This window comes from Indicator indicator, chromosome 35 (assembly GCF_027791375.1).
Source record: "Indicator indicator isolate 239-I01 chromosome 35, UM_Iind_1.1, whole genome shotgun sequence".
Taxonomy (NCBI): Eukaryota; Metazoa; Chordata; class Aves; order Piciformes; family Indicatoridae; genus Indicator; species Indicator indicator.
The window spans coordinates 5,548,860-5,566,505 of NC_072044.1; the positions used below are offsets into that span (position 1 = coordinate 5,548,860).

Here is a 17,646-nt window from a genome sequence, read left to right on the forward strand (position 1 = left end):
GCATGGACAGGGCTGCCCCAGAGCCTGCCTCCCCTGCTGAGCAGGGCCATGCCCAGAGGCCATCTGGTTCCCTCCTGCAGCAGCCAGATCCAGGAGATGGGTTGGCAGCCACTGCTCCAGGCACTGCCCAGGGTCAGTTGAGCACCACCTTGCCCTGCCAGGAGGATGGCCTCTGACCCCTGCAGCCAAAGGGGACAGGCCCCTGATCAACCTCCTGGGCAGCTCATGGGCAGCTCAGGCAGAGCCTGCTGTGTGGAGGCTGCAGCACTGCCAGATGCATCACAGTGAGGGGGAGGAGGCACTGGCACAGGCTGTTCAGGGAGGTTGTGGATGCTCCCCCCCTGGAGGTGTTCAAGGCCAGGCTGGATGAGGCCCTGAGCAGCTGAGTCCAGGTGAGAGGAGTCATAGAATCACAGAATTGTTTGGGTTGGAAAACACCTTGAGGGTCATGGAGTCCAACCCAGCACTGCCATGGCCCTTAGCACCACTTTTCCAGGGCTTTGAAACCCCTCCAGGGATGGGGACTCCACCACTGCCCTGGGCAGCCTGGGCCAGGGCTTGGCAACTGTTCTGGGAGAGAAATTGTTCCTCATGACCAAGTTAAACTTGAGGCTGTTTCCTCTCTTCCTGTCATTTGCTGCTTGGGGGCAGAGCCCAACCCCCACCTGGCTCCAGCCTCCTCTCAGGAGCTGTAGAGAGCAATGAGGTCTCCCTCAGCCTCCTCTGCTCCAGGTTGAACACCCCCAGCTCCCTCAGCTGCTCCTCCCCAGCCCTGTGCTCATTAGACAACCTTCAGAGGAAGATGCAGAGACCTGCCCCATGGCCTTGGCCAGCAGCTGCAGTGGGTGCAGAAAAGCCTTTGCTAAGCTGGGCCTAAGAAAGGAGAATCCAAAAAGAAGGAGACAAGTCCAGAGAGTCCCTAGGGCTGACATCAGCACTCAGAAAATAGGATGGAAAAGCTTTGCTGGCTTGTGAGCAGAGCTGATCACAGAATGGTTTAGGTCAGAAGGGAGCTCCAAAGCTCCTCCAGTCCAACCCCTCTGCACTCAACAGGGACATCCTCCACCAGCTCAGGTTGCCCAGAGCCCTGTCCAGCCTCACCTTCAATATCTCCAGGGATGGGCCTCAACCACCTCCCTGGGCAACCTGCTGCAGTGTTCCAGCAGCCTCCTGGTGCAGAACTTGTTCCTCACATCCAATCTCAATCTGCTCTGCTCCAGTTTGAAGCCATTGCCCCTGGTCCTGACCTGGCAGACCTTTGGGAACAGTCTCTCCCCATCCTTCTTGTAGCTCCTTCAGGTACTGGAAGGCTGCTCTAAGGTCTCCCTGGAGCCTTCTCTTCCCCAGGCTGAACAGCCCCAACTCTCCCAGCCTGGCCTTACAGCAGAGGTTCTCCACCCTCTGATCATTTCCATGGCCCTCCCCCTCTGGACCCTCTCCATCAGGTCCATGTCCTTCCTGTCTTGAGGGCTCCAGACCTGATCTTGCTCTGCAGGTCACCAAAGCTCACAGAAGTTGGAGTCCTAACAGCAGAAGTATTTTTCTGTTGCAAATCATCTGCACAGCCCAAGCACACCCAGGGCCAAGGAGGGCTCCTGTGTCAGAGGCTGCTTCCTGCCCTGACAGGATCCATCAGCAGGGGCTCAGGGGGATTTTGCTCCTGCTCTGTTGAAACCTGCTGCCCAGGTTGTCCACCCCAGGCTGTCACAGCTGCTCAGGCTCTGCTGTGACACACTCATCAGTGTCAGCCAGGCCCAGCCCTGCCTCTGAACAGAGGGGAAAGCCCAGGGCAGAGCCATGGTTCAGCACAGCCCCAACACCCCACAGCCTCCCCCTGGGGTGGGAGCCAGCAGAAGAGCTCTGCTGTCCCTGACAGCTCAGGACATGGCTCATGATCCCCTAGCAGAGACAAACTCCACTCAGCTGGGCTTGGAGCTCCCTCATCCGATGGGAATTTGGGGGAGTGGCTGCCAGGGAAGGGTCAGCAGAGGCTGAGCACTGCAGGGGCTGCAGCAGAGCCACTCCCCAGCAGCCCCAGGATGTCTTTGGATCAACAAGGCCAAGTGCCAGGTCCTGCCCTTGGGTCACCATAACCCTGTGAATGCTCCAGGCTTGGGGCAGAGTGGCTGGAAAGTGCCCAGTGGAAAAAGACCTGGGGGTCAACAGCTGCTGGAGATGAGGCAGGGGCTGCCCAGGTGGCCAAGGAGGCCAGCAGCAGCCTGGTCTGGACCAGCATTGGTGTGGGCAGCAGGAGCAGGGCAGGGATTGTGCCCCTGGGCTGGGCACTGGGGAGGCCACAGCTTGAGTCCTGGGTTCAGCTTTGGGTCCCTCACTCCAAGAAGGACATTGAGAGGCTGGAGCAGGGCCAGAGAAGGGCAACAGAGCTGGGGAAGGGTCTGGAGAAGAGGGCTGGGGAGGAGCAGCTGAGGGAGCTGGGGGTGTGCAGCCTGGAGAAGAGGAGGCTGAGGGAGACCTCATTGCTCTCTGCAGCTCCTGAGAGGAGGCTGGAGCCAGGTGGGGGTTGGGCTCTGCTCCCCAGTCTCAGGTGATGGAAGGAGAGGAAATGTCCTGAAATTGTGCCAGGGGAGGGTTAGGTTGGAGAGGAGGAAAAATTTCTTTGCTGGAGGAGTGTTGAGGGATTGGGAGAGGCTGCCCAGGGAGGTGGTGGAGTCCCCATGGCTGGAGGTGTCCAAGCAAGGTGTGGCCATGGCACTTGTGGCCATGGTTTGGTGGCCATGGTGGGGTTGGGTTGGTGTTGGACTGGATGCTCTCAGAGGGCTTTGCCAACCAGGATAATTCCATGATTCTCTGATCACTTGCCCTGGGTACAGCCTGGTCAGTAAGTGCCATGGAAGTGATTTCCAGGTGCAAGCTGATTTCCATGGCTGCAGACAGCTCTGCTCTGCCACTCCATCATCTCACTGAGACAGGACCATGACACAAGCTCCTGACAGCCTCACAGCTGTGCTGCTTCTGCTCCTCCATGAGTAGAGAGGAACCTCCACAGGCAGCACAGGCTGAGAGGTGACCTTGTACAGCTGAGAGCTGCAGCAGAGCTGGGCTGGCATTCAGGCACTGCTTGGGCTTCCTCCTCTGAAATCAGCACTGCCTCAGGGGAGGTTTCACTGAGGGTTTCACTCCAGGCTGTCTGGACAACGTTGTACAAGACCCAGCCAAAAGGAACATCTCTGCCTCCACACAGGTGTGAGGACCCAAAGGCTTGGAGGCTTTGGTCTGGTCTCCTAGGTGCCATCATCTCAGCTCCTGCCAGGCCATACCTTCATGCAGTGACCACAACACTTTTGCTTTCCAGGTTTCTTCTTTGCTCAGGGATGGAATCCCCCAGCCAGGGCAGAGGAGCTCTGGTGGTAACTCAAAGTGCTGCTCAAACAGCAAAGGTTCCTAAGCCCTTCTTGCACCAGGTGCAAACATTGAAGTGCTGGCAGGAGCTGGGCAGTTACCTGTCAAAGGTGACACCAACCTGGTACTTTAGGACTGATTCTTACTTTGGGATTCTTTGCAGCATTTCACAGGCTCACAGATGTTAGGGGTTGGAAGGGACCCTCTGGAGATCTTCCAGTCCAACCCCCTGCCAGAGCAGGACCATAGAATCCAGCACAGGTCACACAGGAACCTCCAGACAGGGCTGGAAAGGCTCCAGAGAAGGAGACTCCACAACCTCTCTGGGCAGCCTGCTCCAGGGCTCTGGGACCCTCCCAGTGCAGAAGTTCCTCCTCATGTTGAGGTAGAACCTCCTGTGCTGCAGTTTCCATCCATTGCTCCTTGTCCTATCCCAGGGTGCAACTGAGCAGAGCCTGTCCCTGTCCCTTCCTTCCATCCCTCAGCTATTGATAGACATTGATCAGATCCCTCTCAGTCTTCTCCTCTCCACACTAACCACCCCCAGGGCTCTCAGCCTCTTCTCCCCAGGCAGTGCTCCAGGCCCTTCAGCATCCTTGCAGCCCTCCCTTGGACTCTCTCCAGCAGATCCCTGTCCCTCCTGAACTGGAGAGCCCAGAACTGGCTGCAATATTCCAGGTGAGGTCTCACCAGGGCAGAGCAGAGGAGGAGGAGAACCTCCCTGGATCTGCTGGACACACATTTGCTGTATGAAGTCCAACACTGCTCTGCTCACAGGAGCAGCTGCTTCTAACATTTCCACCCATGGCCATTGGTGCATTTTCCCTGTGAGCAGCACCCCATGACAGCCTGGCCTGAGAAGTCAGCCCTTGCCCAGGTAACAATATCCTCAGGCAGATATTCTCAGCACAGAGGCTGAAGGAAATGACCTCCTTAGCTGCTCCTGGGACAGCAATGAGCCCTGGGGACCAAGGCCAAAGGACTCCTGGGGGGCATGGAGAAGACTTTGGTCAGCAGGTCAAGGGAGGTTCTCCTTCCCCTCTTCTCTGCCCTGGTGAGACCACAGCTGGAGTGTTGTGTTCAATTCTGGGCTCCCCAGTTCAAGAGGGACAGGGAAATTCTGCAGAGAGTCCAAGGGAGGCTATGAAGATGCTGAAGGGACTGCAACATCTGTGTGAGGAGGAAAGGCTGAGAGCCCTGGGGCTGGTTGGTCTGGAGAAGGGAAGGTTGAGAGGGGATCTCATTGATGTGTACAAACATCTCTCTGTTTACTCTCAAATCAGCCAGAATTTAAGTTTAAGTCAGGAACTTTGGTCTCTGCAGCACTCAATGTTTAGATTTGGCTGGGGATTAACTCTGTGGTAAATGACAGTGACCTGATGGTGCCAGGCTCTGCAGGGTGGGGGACAAGGAGGGGCCAGGCTCTGCCCAGGGACAGGAGAAGGAGCAATGAACACAAACTGGAACCCAGGAGGTTCCACCTCAACATGAGGAGAAACTTCTTTGGTGTGAGGCTGCTGGAGCCCTGGAGCAGGCTGCCCAGAGAGGTTGTGGAGTCTCCTTCTGTGGAGACCTTCAAGCCCCACCTGGATGTGTTCTGGGTGCCCTGCCCTGGGTGCTCCTGCTCTGACAAGGGGGTTGGGGTCTCCAGAGGTCTTTTCCAACCCCCACCACTGTGATTGTCTGATGCTGGCAGTGGCATGCACACAGATTTGCTTCTACAAGAATTAGGAAATCTGCTGAGAATCACCTGGAATCCCAAATGATTGCTGCAAATGAGAAATCCACCTGCTGAGGGCCAGCTCGCAGACCTCTGGCATCAGGAAATATTCTTGTTGCAGGCTGGGAGCAGGTTTGTGGTGCAGCAGAATAAGCAGCCTGGAGAAGAGAAGGCTCAGAGGAGGCCTTATTTATTGGCAGGGACCAGGACATCAAGGGTGGCTCCCAGGAGGATGGAGACTCCCTTTGGACCATGGAGAAGCCAAGGGCTGATGGGGACAAGTGACTGCTGGGGCCATTCCCACTGCACTGCAGCAGAAAATGTTTCCCCATGAGCACAGTCAGGCTGGAATCATCTCCCAGGGGCAGTGGTGGATTCCCCACACAGGACAGGTTTCATTCCCAGCCTGCCAGGCTGCTGGGGCAGCTCACTGCAGCTCCACCATCACCTGGAAAGGTTGCCCCAGCTGAGCCTTGGGGTCCCTCCCAAGCTGGCACTCTGGGATTCTGCCATCTGCCTGCTCAGGCAGCAGCTGTGCACTCCCCAGCTCCCAGACACCTCTCAGCTAACCCTAAATTTGGGAAGAGTTTTCATCCTGAGGCTTAAATTCCCTGGGCAGGAGCTGCTGGTGCTGTGGCAGCCCAAGTGCTGGGGACCATGCTAGGAAGAAGTGTTCCCCTCAGCACCACCTGCCCCAACCCTCCTTGCCCATGGACAAGAGTCAGCAGCTGGGCTCAGCACCCCTGGCCAAAGGAGGGGAGGTGATGCCCACAGCTGTGCTGCTGCCAGGCTGCTGGGGGCAGCTCACTGCAGCTCCACCATCACCTAGAAAGCTTGGAGCAGATGATCCCTGGGGTCTCTCCCAACCTGGCCCTCTGGGATTTCTTTCCCCATGGAAGGTCTGATTTTGGCCAATCATTTTCCCTCTCATCTTCAGTGCACCTGAAGCTTCATATCTGTGTTTTAAAGGTGTAGTGGAAAGCCATCAGCATTACAAAGCCACAGTTCTCTTGGAGGTTTGTTTGGTTTGTTGTTCTTTTTTTTCCCTTTTGAATAAAATGCAGCATCTTGTTCAAAGTGCAACCCCTGGGCAGTTCTCAGTCCAGGTGGTGGTGCAGAGATGTTCTCAGGAGGGTCAGGCTACAGGGTGGAGTCTGAAAATGAGAGAGAGAGAGAGAGGGAAAAGCAGCTCAGTATTGCAGTGAGGGACAGAGTCTGGGAGGTTGCACTCCAAGGGGGCCCTGGAGTGTTACAGAGTCAAAAGTCCAACACCTGCTAAGGGTGAACTGCCCAAAGCCTGCACTCACAGGAGCCAAAGAGGGCCTGGATTGTGTTATTTGAACCAAAACAAAGGATATTGAGAGCAGCCCTGCAGAGAAGGACTTGGGGGTGCTGGTGGGGGAGAAGCTGGACAGGAGTCAGCAATGGGCACTGGCAGCACAGAAGGCCAAGGGCAGCCTGGGATTCTGTGATTCTGTGATTCTCTGATTCTTTGATTCTGTGATTCTCTGATTCTGTGATTCTGTGATTCTCTGATTCTGTGATTCTGTGATTCTCTGATTCTGTGATTCTGTGATTCTCTGATTCTTTGATTCTGTGATTCTCTGATTCTGTGATTCTCTGATTCTCTGATTCTGTGATTCTGTGATTCTCTGATTCTGTGATTCTCTGATTCTATCATTCTATCATTCTCTGATTCTGTGATTCTATGATTTTGTGATTCTGTCATTCTGTGGTTCTGTGATTCTATGACTCTGTGGTTCTCTGATTCTATGATTCTCTGATTCTGTGATTGGAGTCTCCAGAACTGAAACCAGAGGACAACTTCTTCTCCCCGAGTCTCAGCAGGAGCCATCACCACTGCACTGTCACCACCTGTGCTTACCAGAGCAGTCCACATCTGCACTGCCTTAGAGGGGATGACTCTTGCAGGCATCTCAAGAGGTATCTCAAGAGCAGTGCCATGTCTTGGCATCACAGAGTGGAAGAGGAGAAGCACTCAGGACCATTTACCTTTGATAGTGAGGAAGGCTCTGCTGAAGGCACGGCCCAAGGCGTTGGTGGCTTCCACCATGTACTCCCCTTCGTCCTGCTTGGAGACTCCCAGCACCACCAGGGAGCAGACCCCAAAATCATTGGTGCAGAAATAGGCAGGGTCATTGGAGAGGTCTCTGCTGTCCTTGTACCAGGTCACCTTGGGAGAGGGGTGGCCTCCAACTGCACAGCTCATGCGGCACTCGCTGCCGGTCTGCACCACGTGAGGCTTCAGGGGGACGAGGATCCTGGGGGGCTGGTTTGGGTTAACTCCCCTGTAGCTGTGTGCTTTGAATTCAAACTGAGCTGTGGAAAGACAAAAACCAAACAGCAAGGTACAAACATGGTCAGAGAAGGCTCCACAGCATCAGGAGTCAGGGTTGAAGGACAGGATTTGCACCACAGCATTTGGCTGTGCAGAGCCTCTGGCGTTGAGATCCCCTGGGGACTGTGGCTGAGACTCATAGAACCACAGAATCCTAGGAGTGGGTTGGGGTGGAAGGGACCTCAAAGTTCCAGCCCCCTGCCATAGGCAGGGACACCTCCCTCCAGCCCAGCTGGCTCAAGGCCTCATCCAGCCTGGCCTTCAACACCTCCAGGGAGAAGGCAGCCACAGCCTCCCTGGGCAACCTGTGCCAGGCTCTCCCCACCCTCACTCTCAACAATTTCTTCCTCATCCCCAGTCTCACTCTCCCCTCTCCCAGCTCAAAGCCATTGTCCCTCAACCTGGCACTCCCAGCCCTTGGCCAAAGTCCCTCCCCAGCTCTCCTGGAGCCCCTTCAGGTGCTCTAAGGTCTTCCTGGAGCCTTCTCTTCTCCAGGCTGAACAGCCTCAACTCTCCCAGCCTGTCCCCATACAGAAGGTTCTCCAACCCTCTGAACATCTTCATGGTCTCTTCTGGACCCTCTGCAGCAGTTCTATGTCTTGTTTCTTCTCAAATCAGCCAGAATTTAAGTTTAAAGCCAGAATCTATGGTTTCTGTAACAGTCGATGTTTAGATGTGTGTGGGAAATGACAATGACCTGATGGTGCCAGGCTCTGCAGGGTGGGGGGGCAAGAAGCAGGAGCCAGGCTCTGTCCAGTGGTTCCCTGTGACAGGACAAGGAACAATGGACACAAACTGGAAGCCAGCAGGTTCCACCTCAACATGAGGAGAAACTTCTTTGGTGTGTGGCTGCTGGAGGCCTGGAGCAGGCTGCCCAGAGAGGTTGTGGAGTCTCCTTCTCTGGAGCCTTTCAAGCCCCACCTGGATGTGTTCCTGGGTGCCCTGCCCTGGGTGCCCCTGCTCTGGCGGGGGGTGAGGGGTGAGCTGGTCTCCAGAGGTCCCTTCCCACCCCTCCTCTTCTATGGGTCTGTGATGCTGGCTGGACATAAAGGCTCTGTCTGCACAATGTCCATGCAGATAGGACAACCCTTCCCCGCCCCACCAGAATTCCTTAGGGTCTGTCTCTAGGTAGTCTTGTTCTGGGCAGCGAAACACTCACAGGAGCAGAGCCCCCATCTCAGGGTGGTCTGTGAGCAAGCAGAGAAGACCCCAAGCACACCCCTCTCCCCCCCAGCCAGGTGCCCTTCTGTGGCTCTGTGTTACCCTTTGGTCTTCGAATCCTCCAGGGCTGCACAGTTTCAGAGGGGCCACTGACTCCCAGCTCATTTTTGGCCACAACTCTGAAGTAGTAATCCCTGCGTGGGATCAGCTTGGTGAAGGTGAACTTGTTGGTGTAGATCAGGTCCCCCACCACCTGCCACAGGCCCTTCTCTGACTCCCTTTTCAGGACTGTGTAGAAGAGATTTCTCTCCCATTTCTCAGATGGTGATGGCTCCCAGGTGACTGTCACAGTGTCTGGCACATTCTCTGCCAGCTGAAGAGGCCCAGGAGGCTGTGGGATATCTGTTGGATGAAGGCAAAAGAAAAAAAAAAACAAATCAGGGATGGGATTGTCATCCAGAAGGACCTGGACAAGCTGGAGAAGTGGCCCCAGGGGAACAAGGTCTTTGCCACAAAGGTGGTGGAGCACTGGGACAGGTTGCACAGGGTGAGAAGGTCGCCAGGAGCCAGCAGTGAGCACTTGCAGCCCAGAGAGCCAAGCAGAGCCTGGGCTGCAGCAGCAGAAGTGTGGCCAGCAGGGCAGGGAGGGGATTCTGCCCCTCTGCTCCACTCTGCTGAGACCACACCTGGAGCTCTGTGTCCAGTGCTGGAGCCTCTGTTCCAGGGAGGATCTGGAGGGGCTGGAAGGTGTCCAGAGAAGGTCACAAGGATGAGCAGAGGGTTGGAGCTGCTCTGCTCTGAAGACAGCCTGAGAGAGTTGGGGTTGTGCAGTCTGGAGAGGAGAAGGCTCAAAGGAGACCTTCTGGTGGCCTTCCAGGATCTGAAGGGGGCTCCAAGAAAGCTGGGGAGGGACTTTTGAGGGTGTCAGGGAGTGACAGGACTGGGGGGGATGGAACAAAAGTAGAAGTGGAGAGATTCAGATTGGATGTTAGGAAGAAATTCTTCCCCATGAGGGTGGTGAGCGACTGGCAGAGGTTGCCCAGGGAGGTGGTGGAAGCCTCATCCCTGGAGGTGTTTGCAGCCAGGCTGGAGGTGGCTGTGAGCAACCTGCTGTGGTGTGAGGTGTCCCTTCCCACCCAAACCATTCTAGGATTCTATGAACCTTGAGAGGCTTGCTGGGGCTCAGAGCAACTTGATGCAGCTGGGGATGTCCCTGCTTCCTGCAGGGGAGTTGGACAGGAGGACCTCTGAGGGTCTCTTCCAACCCAAAGCATTTTGTGATTCTGTGCAGGGGAAGTGGCACAGTGACACTCTGAGTCCATTCTGTGTCTGGGTGCTGAGGAAGCATCCTGGCCATCAGAAGGGACACAAAGATGCTGCCTCCTCCACTGCCAGGAGCTCATTTGCTGTTAACTGAACCTCTGCTGCATTGCCTCTGTGCTGCTAGGGTCCTTCCCTTCGTGTGGGCAGAGGTCAGTGAGGGTTGGCACAGATGAATGTTCTCAGCTTGTAGGGACACAGAATCCTGGCGTGGATCAGCAAAGCTGTGGGCAGCAGGAGCAGGGCAGGGATTGTGCCCCTGGGCTGGGCACTGCTGAGGCCACAGCTCAAATCCTGGGTTCTGTTCTGGGTCCTTCACACCAAGAAGGACATTGAGAGGCTGGAGCAGGGCCAGAGAAGGGCAACAGAGCTGGGGAAGGGTCTGGAGAAGAGGGCTGGGGAGGAGCAGCTGAGGGAGCTGGGGGTGTGCAGCCTGGAGAAGAGGAGGCTGAGGGAGACCTCATTGCTCTCTGCAGCTCCTGAGAGGAGGCTGGAGCCAGGTGGGGGTTGGGCTCTGCTCCTTAGTCTCAGGTGATAGAAGGAGAGGAAATGGCCTGAAATTGTGCCAGGGGAGGGTTAGGTTGGAAAGGAGGAAAAATTTCTTTGCTGGAGGAGTGTTCAGGGATTGGAACAGGCTGCCCAGGGAGGTGGTGGAGTCCCCATGGCTGGAGATGTCCAAGCAAGGTGTGGCCATGGCACTTGGGGCCATGGTTTGGTGGCCATGGTGGGTCTGGGCTGAAGGTTGGACTTAGAGAACTTTCCAACCCAAACCATTCCATGAATCTTTGGTTCTGTATGGAGTTGCTGCCCTACAGCCTGCTGCTCACTGAACTCAGACTGTCAGGAAGAGGATGAAGTGCTCTGCTTGGTGGAGGCGTTGGACTCAATGTTCTCTGAAGCTCCCTTCCAACCCCTACTGTTCTAGGGCTCTGTGGCTGTACTCTGGTCCTGGCTGTGCTGCACCAGAGCTGCCCTTGCTGAGCTCCATTCCATGCCCAGCCCCCCTCAGGGCAGAGGGCAGTGGGTGAGGTACCTCTGACTTGGACTTGGAAGCTGAAGGTTTCTCTTTTCCCCAATGCATTCTGCAGCTCCACAGTGTAGGTTCCACTGTCCCAGAACTCTGCTGCTCCAACCAGCAGCTGGGTGGTGCCATCCTGGGTGTTGATGGCAGCCCTCTTGGGAAGAGGAAGCCCATCCTTTAGCCAGGTCACCACTGGCTCTGGAGATCCCTGTGAAGGAACAACACAGCTTACAGCCTGCTTGGTCTGCCTCCTGATTGTGTCTTCACATCTTTAAACCAGGTGGAGGTCAGGGGAAATTTCTGTCCTGCAGGAGTGGTCAGGGGCTGGAAGAGGCTGCACAGGGAGGTGGTGGAGTCACCATAGAACCACAGAATTGTTTGGGTTGGCAAAGCCCTCCAAGACCACCCAGTCCAACCAGCAACCCAACCCCACCATGGTAACTAAAGCATGGCCCCAGGTGCCATGGCCACACCTTGCTTGAACACCTCCAGGGTGTTCATGAGGTTCACCAAGGCCAAGGGCTGGGTCCTGCTCTTGGGTCACAACAACCCCAGGAAGGCTCCAGGCTTGGGGCAGAGTGGCTGGGAACTGCCCAGCAGAAAGGGACCTGGGGGTGCTGGGTGACAGCAGCTGGAGAGGAGTCAGGGGGTGCCCAGGTGGGCAAGAAGGGCACCAGCAGCCTGGGCTGGAGCAGCAATGGTGTGGGCAGCAGGAGCAGGGAAGTTATTGTCCTTCTGTACCTGGGAAGTTATTGTCCAGCACTAGTACCTCTGCTGGGTACTAGTGAGGCCACAGCTTGAGTTCTGGATTCAGTTCTGGGTGCCACAGCATAAGAAGGACATTGAGAGGCTGGAGGGCATCCAGAGAAGAGCAACAAGGCTGGTGAGGGGTAGGAGAGGGCAATGTATGAATGGGCAGCTGAGGGAGCTGGGGGTGTTGAGGCTGGAGAAGAGGAGGCTGAGGGAGACCTCATTGCTCTCTGCAGCTCCTGAGAGGAGGCTGGAGCCAGGTGGGGGTTGGGCTCTGCTCCCCAGTCTCAGGTGAGAGGAGAAGGAGAGGAAATGACCTGAAATTGTGCCAGGGGAGGGTTAGGTTGGAGAGGAGGAAAAATTTCTTTGCTGGAGGAGTGGTCAGGGATTGGAAGAGGCTGCCCAGGGAGGTGGTGGAGTCCCCATGGCTGGAGGTGTCCAAGCAAGGTGTGGCCATGGCACTTGGGGCCATGGTGGGGTTGGGTTACAGCTGGAGTGGATGATCTCAGAGGTCCTTTCCAGCCTTAATGATTCTCTGCCTGTGCAGAACATGAGCACAGCACAGGGTACAGGATTTGCCCAGGGCTTGTAAACCAAATTCCATGCAGGAAAGCAACAGCTCAGCTTCCACCCCTGGTGCCACTGGGCACTGAGCCAGACAGCTCTGGGTACTCACCTCAAAGGGAATCTTCACCCTGATGGTGTTCCCTGCTCTTACAACCAGGGTGCTCTTCACTGTGCCATCAATCAGCAGCCTGGGAGGAACTGGAGAAGGCAGGGGTTACAGCAAGGACCTGAGCAGTGTCACAGGGGCTGGCAGAGCCCCATGCAGGGCTGGCCCCTGCCTGCCCTGCAGCCACTCTGCAGGCTGTGAAGAAATGAGGGAAATGAGGGGATTGGGGCAGCCTCAGCCAGTCTGCAGACAACACTGAACTGGGTGGCAGTGGTGACCTGCTGGAGGGCAGCAAGGGTCTGCAGAAGGGCCTGGCCAGGTTGGGTCCCTGTGCTGAGGTCAGATGCATGAAGGTTAACAAAGCCAAGGGCTGGGTCCTACTCTTGGGTCACAGAAACCCCAGGAAGGCTCCAGGCTTGGGGCAGAGTGGCTGGGAACTGCCCAGCAGAAAAGGGCCTGGGGGTGCTGGGTGACAGCACCTGCAGATGAGGCAGGGGGTGCCCAGGGGGGCAAGAAGGGCACCAGCAGCCTGGCCTGGAGCAGCAATGGTGTGGGCAGCAGGAGCAGGGCAGGGATTGTGCCTCTGCTGGGCACTGGGGAGGCTGCACCCTGAGTGCTGGATTAGTTTGGGGCTCCTCACTCCCAGAAGGACATTGAGAGGCTGGAGCAGGGCCAGAGAAGGGCAACAGAGCTGGGGAAGGGTCTGGAGAAGAGGGCTGGGGAGGAGCAGCTGAGGGAGCTGGGGGTGTGCAGCCTGGAGAAGAGGAGGCTGAGGGAGACCTCATTGCTCTCTACAGCTCCTGAGAGGAGGTTGGACCCAGGTGAGGTTTGGGCTCCTGTCCCTAGTCTGAGGTGACAGAAGAATAGGAAATGGCCTGAAAAAAGAGGAGAAAATAGAGTCTGAGGGCTTCTCTGATCAGAAGGAGTCTCTGACAAGAGCTGAGCACTGGGGTTGTGCCTCTGTTGTCAGTTGAACCTGATGAGCTTCCTGGTGATGAGACCAAACAAGGCCACACTCTAGAGGAGCAGTGCAGCACTCTTCACAGAATCCCCAAATCCCAGCATGGTGTTGTTGGAAGGGATCTCTGGAGCTCATCCAGGCCAACCCCCCTGCTCCAGCAGGGCACCCACAGCAGCTTGCCCAGGGGCACAATGCCCAGGGGGGGTTGGAAGCTCTCCACACAAGGACACTCCACAACCTCTCTGGGCAGCCTGCTCCAGGCCTCCAGCACCCTCAGAACACAGAATTTTCTCCTTCTGCTCACATGGAGCCTCCTGGGTGCCAGTTTGTGCCCCTTGCCCCTTGGCCTGTCCCTGGGCACCACTGAGCAGAGTCTGGCCCCAGCCTCTTGCTCCCCACAGCTCCTTTGTCTCTTGCTGAGCATTGCTCAGCTCCCCTCTGGGGCTGCTCTTCTGCAGGCTCTCAGCCCCAGGGCTCTCAGCCTTTGCTCCTCACAGAGCTGCTCCAGGCCCCTCAGCAGCTTCCCAGCCTGCCCTGGACTCTCTCCAGTAGTTCCTTGTGTTTCTTTAACTGGGCAGTCCAGAACTGGGCCCAGTTCTCCAGACTCAGCCTCATCAGGGCAGAGCAGAGGGACAGGAGAACCTCCCCTGCCCTGCTGGCCACACTCTTCTGAATGCCACCAACTGTCCTCCTGCTGCAGTCTGGGTCTTGGCAGAAGCTCAGCATCATGACCTGCAGACCTTGCCTGCATGCTGTTAGGGGCAGAGTGACCTCCTCCTTCTGAGAGCAGCCCTTTGGGACTTGCTGTGCTAGGTTAAGCCCAGCCCAGGACGGGGCTGGGCTGAAAAGAACCTAGCCCCACGTGGACAAAGAAACCTGACCCAGGTGGGCAGAGACTTGGTCCCTCTGCCAGGGGGAAGGGTCCCTGGGTCAAAGTCTATTCCACTCCCATTTCCTGTCCACAGCCCTTTGTAAGGGGAAGCCATTCCCTGCCTCACTCTCTTCTCCAGCCCTCACTTTGCTGATACCCTCCTGCTGTGGCTGTAACCACGTGGTGGGGTCTGTCCCATGCTGCTCCAGGCTCTTAAGGACTGCATCCACAGAGAATCCACATTGCATCCACAGAGAATCCACAGTGTATCCAAAGAGAATCCACATTGCATCCAAAGAGAATCCACATTGCATCCAAAGAGAATCCACATTGTGTCCAGAGAATCCCTTGCCAGCTGTGCCTGGGTTTGTAGATATTTTCATTGACCCTTTTCCCTTATGCCTTTGTAACCTTCCTTTTACTTAAACACCTTTCATATTTCATCAAACATATCTTTTTTTTTTTTTACTTCCAAATCGCTTACAGACTCTTTCTTTCCTGATTTTACCTCTCTTTTCTCCTCCTGCCTGATTTGCTTTCCCCTACTGGGAAAAGGGGAGAGGGGAGGCAACCTAAATCTGTTCCCCTTTGGGCTAGCAGGACAGCTTAAAGCACAACACTTACCTACAGGGGAGGCATCTCCAACACAAGCCTCAAGCTCCACAGCTTCTCCTGGGCCACTGTCACCGAGGGCTCTCACACGTAGGAAGTAGGTCTTGTTGGCTTGGAGGCCTTTGACTGTGTAGGTGGTCATCTCTATGGGCAGACCATTGCATTTGGTCCAGCTGAGGTTCTTAGAAGACCTCATCTCCACCTCATAGCCCTTCACATCGTTCCCATCTGTCCCTTCAGGTCTCTTCCATGTCAAGGTGACGCTGCTGCTGTCACTGCTGCTCACCCTGAGGTCCTGCACTTGGCCTGGAGATTCTGAAAAGGGAAGTTTTATTGAAGCTCTTTATTTAAGATTTAATTAAGCTCTTTTAAGTTTTATTTGAGCTCTTTTTACTCTAAGGTTTCTGTGCCCCCTTTTCAGTCGCTCTGTGGGGTCTCTGACATTCCTGCAGTGCACTGGATCCCCACTCTGTGGCCTGGCTTCCACCTTCTCCCAATTCTTCAGAGCTGAATCCAGCTCCTTGCCCCTGCCAGCCATGCAGTGCTACCTGCAACACTCCCAAAGTGGTCCACAGCCCACGCTGAGCACTTCCTCCACACAGCTCCTACACAGGGAGTCTGCTCTGAGGTACCACACAGGAAAGCCTTCCACAGCTGCCTCATGCTGAGAGCAGATCCTCAGCCTAGAGACAGTCCCCAAGTATAGAGCCACAGAATGGTAGAGGTTGGAAGGGACCTCTGGAGATCATCCAGTCCAACCCCCTGCCAAAGCAGGGGCACCCAGGACAGGGCACACAGGAACACATCCAGTGGGGCTTGGAAGCCTCCAGAGAAGGAGACTCCACAACCTCTCTGGGCAGCCTGTTCAGGGCTCCAGCTGGAACACCAAAGAAGTTCCTCCTCATGTTTAGATGGAACTTTCTGGGCTCCAGTTTGTGCCCACTGGCTCTTGTCCTGTCCCTGGGCACTACTGAGCAGAGCCTGGCCCCATCCTCCTGACACCCACCCCTCAGATGTTTGTAAGCCTTGATCAGATGCCCCTCAGCCTGCTCTTCTCCAGGCTGTCCAGCCCCAGCCCTCAGCCTCTCCTCATGTCAGAGATGTCTCAGTCCCCTCAGCAGCTCAGTGGCCCTGGGCTGTACTCTCTTCAGTCATTCTTTGTCCTGCTTGAGTTGGGGTGCCCAGAACTGGACACAGTATCCCAGATGTGGCACCACCAGGACAGAGTAAAAGAGGAGGAGAGTCTCCCTTGACCTGCTGGGCACTCTTCTGAATGCCCCCCAGGATGCCATCGACCTTCTTGGCCACAAGAGCACACTGCTGGCCCATGGACATCCACTGCTGGCCCGTGGCCATCCTGCTGTCTACCAGCACTCCCAGGTCCTTTTCCTCAGAGCTGCTCTGCACCAGAACAGCACCCAACGTGTACTGGTCCAGGGGGTTGTCCTTCCCCAGATGCAGGACTCTACCCTTGCCCTGGTTGGATTCCATTGCCCTCCCCCAGCTCTGCAGCCTGGCCAGGCCACCCTGGATGGCAGCAAACCTGGCAAGGGGTCAACAACTCCTCCCTGCTTGGCATCATGACCTTTGCCTTCACTTCTACAAAGCATGGCCAGCATCACCTCTCCGCTCAGCTCTGTGTGTCCCAGACCCAGAAGGGGGTGGGCAGGGCACTTACTGGTGGCATCCCGAGTGCAGGCTGGCTGGGAGGGGTTGCTGGCATCCCCCAGGCCAGCAGCATTGACAGCTGCCACCCGGAATTCATACTGCAGACCCTTCTTCAGCTTGGGCACTTTCATCTTCTTGTCTGCAGAAAGAAAAGCAGAGGGTGCTGAGCTGGTCCCCAAGCAGGACAGGGAGAGACCACAGTGCTGCACCTCTCTCCATGGAGATCTGGGGACTGAGCCTCCCAGACTCACAGAGTGTTCAGTTGGAAAGGTCCTTTAAGGTCACAGAATCACAGAGTGCCAGGGGTTGGAAGGGACCTGGGAGGATCACCAAGTCCAACCCCCTCTGCTAGAGCAGGACCACCTAGAGCAGGTCACACAGGAGCACATCCAGGTGGGGTTTGACTGTCTTCAGAGAAGGAGACTCCACAACCTCTCTGGGCAGCCTGCTCCAGGCTCCAGCACCCTCACAATGAAATTTTTTTCATTATGTTCCCATGGAACCTCCTCTGCTCCAGCTTCCATCAATTGTCCCTTCTCCTGTCATTGGACATCCATGACCAGAGCCTGGATCATCCAGTGCCAATCCCCTGCCATGGGCAGGGACACCTCCCACCAGCCCAGCTTGCTCAAGGCCTCATCCAGCCTGGCCTGGAACACCTCCAGGTAGGGGACAGCCACAGCCTCCCTGGGCAACCTGTGCCAGTCTCTCCCCACACTCACTTTAAGGAATTTCTTCCTCATCTCCACTCTCCTTCTCCCCTCTCCCAGCTCAAAGCCATTCTCCCTCATCCTGGCACTCCCAGCCCTTGGCCAAAGTCCCTCCCCAGCTCTCCTGGAGCTCCTTCAGATCCTGCAAGGCTGCTCTGAGGTCTCCCTGGAGCCTTCTCCAGCCTGAACAGCCCCAACTCTCCCAGCCTGTCCCCACAGGGGAGGTTCTCCAGCCTCTGATCATCTTGGTAGCTTCACTAAAGTCCAGGCAAACAACCCTGTGATGGTTTTAAGACTGTCTTATTAATTTTTCTTCACAAAGTTTGAGCAGAAAAGTGAAAGAATGTAAATAAATCACTATTGGGTGTGAGAAAGCACAATAATGATTATTATAAACACTTCCACTGGAGAGAGAGAAATGTCTAAGAATCTCTACTCAAAACAAGGTTGGGGAGTTGGG

General features: G+C 55.9%; 1 protein-coding gene across 1 annotated transcript in view; it reads right to left on the bottom strand.

The window, feature by feature from the left end:
- Positions 1–6,195: 6,195 nt before the first annotated feature.
- The window catches only part of IGFN1 (immunoglobulin like and fibronectin type III domain containing 1), a 93,669-nt gene continuing 82,218 nt past the window's right edge, over positions 6,196–17,646 (bottom strand). Inside the window, exons 17-23 of the mRNA XM_054395796.1 lie at positions 16,487–16,615; positions 14,821–15,123; positions 12,368–12,456; positions 10,954–11,149; positions 8,703–9,002; positions 7,094–7,420; positions 6,196–6,234 (exon numbers count right to left, since the gene is read on the bottom strand). Coding sequence (XP_054251771.1) covers positions 6,221–6,234; positions 7,094–7,420; positions 8,703–9,002; positions 10,954–11,149; positions 12,368–12,456; positions 14,821–15,123; positions 16,487–16,615 — 1,358 coding nt within the window. The 3' untranslated portion in view covers positions 6,196–6,220. The remainder of the gene's footprint in view (positions 6,235–7,093; positions 7,421–8,702; positions 9,003–10,953; positions 11,150–12,367; positions 12,457–14,820; positions 15,124–16,486; positions 16,616–17,646) is intronic.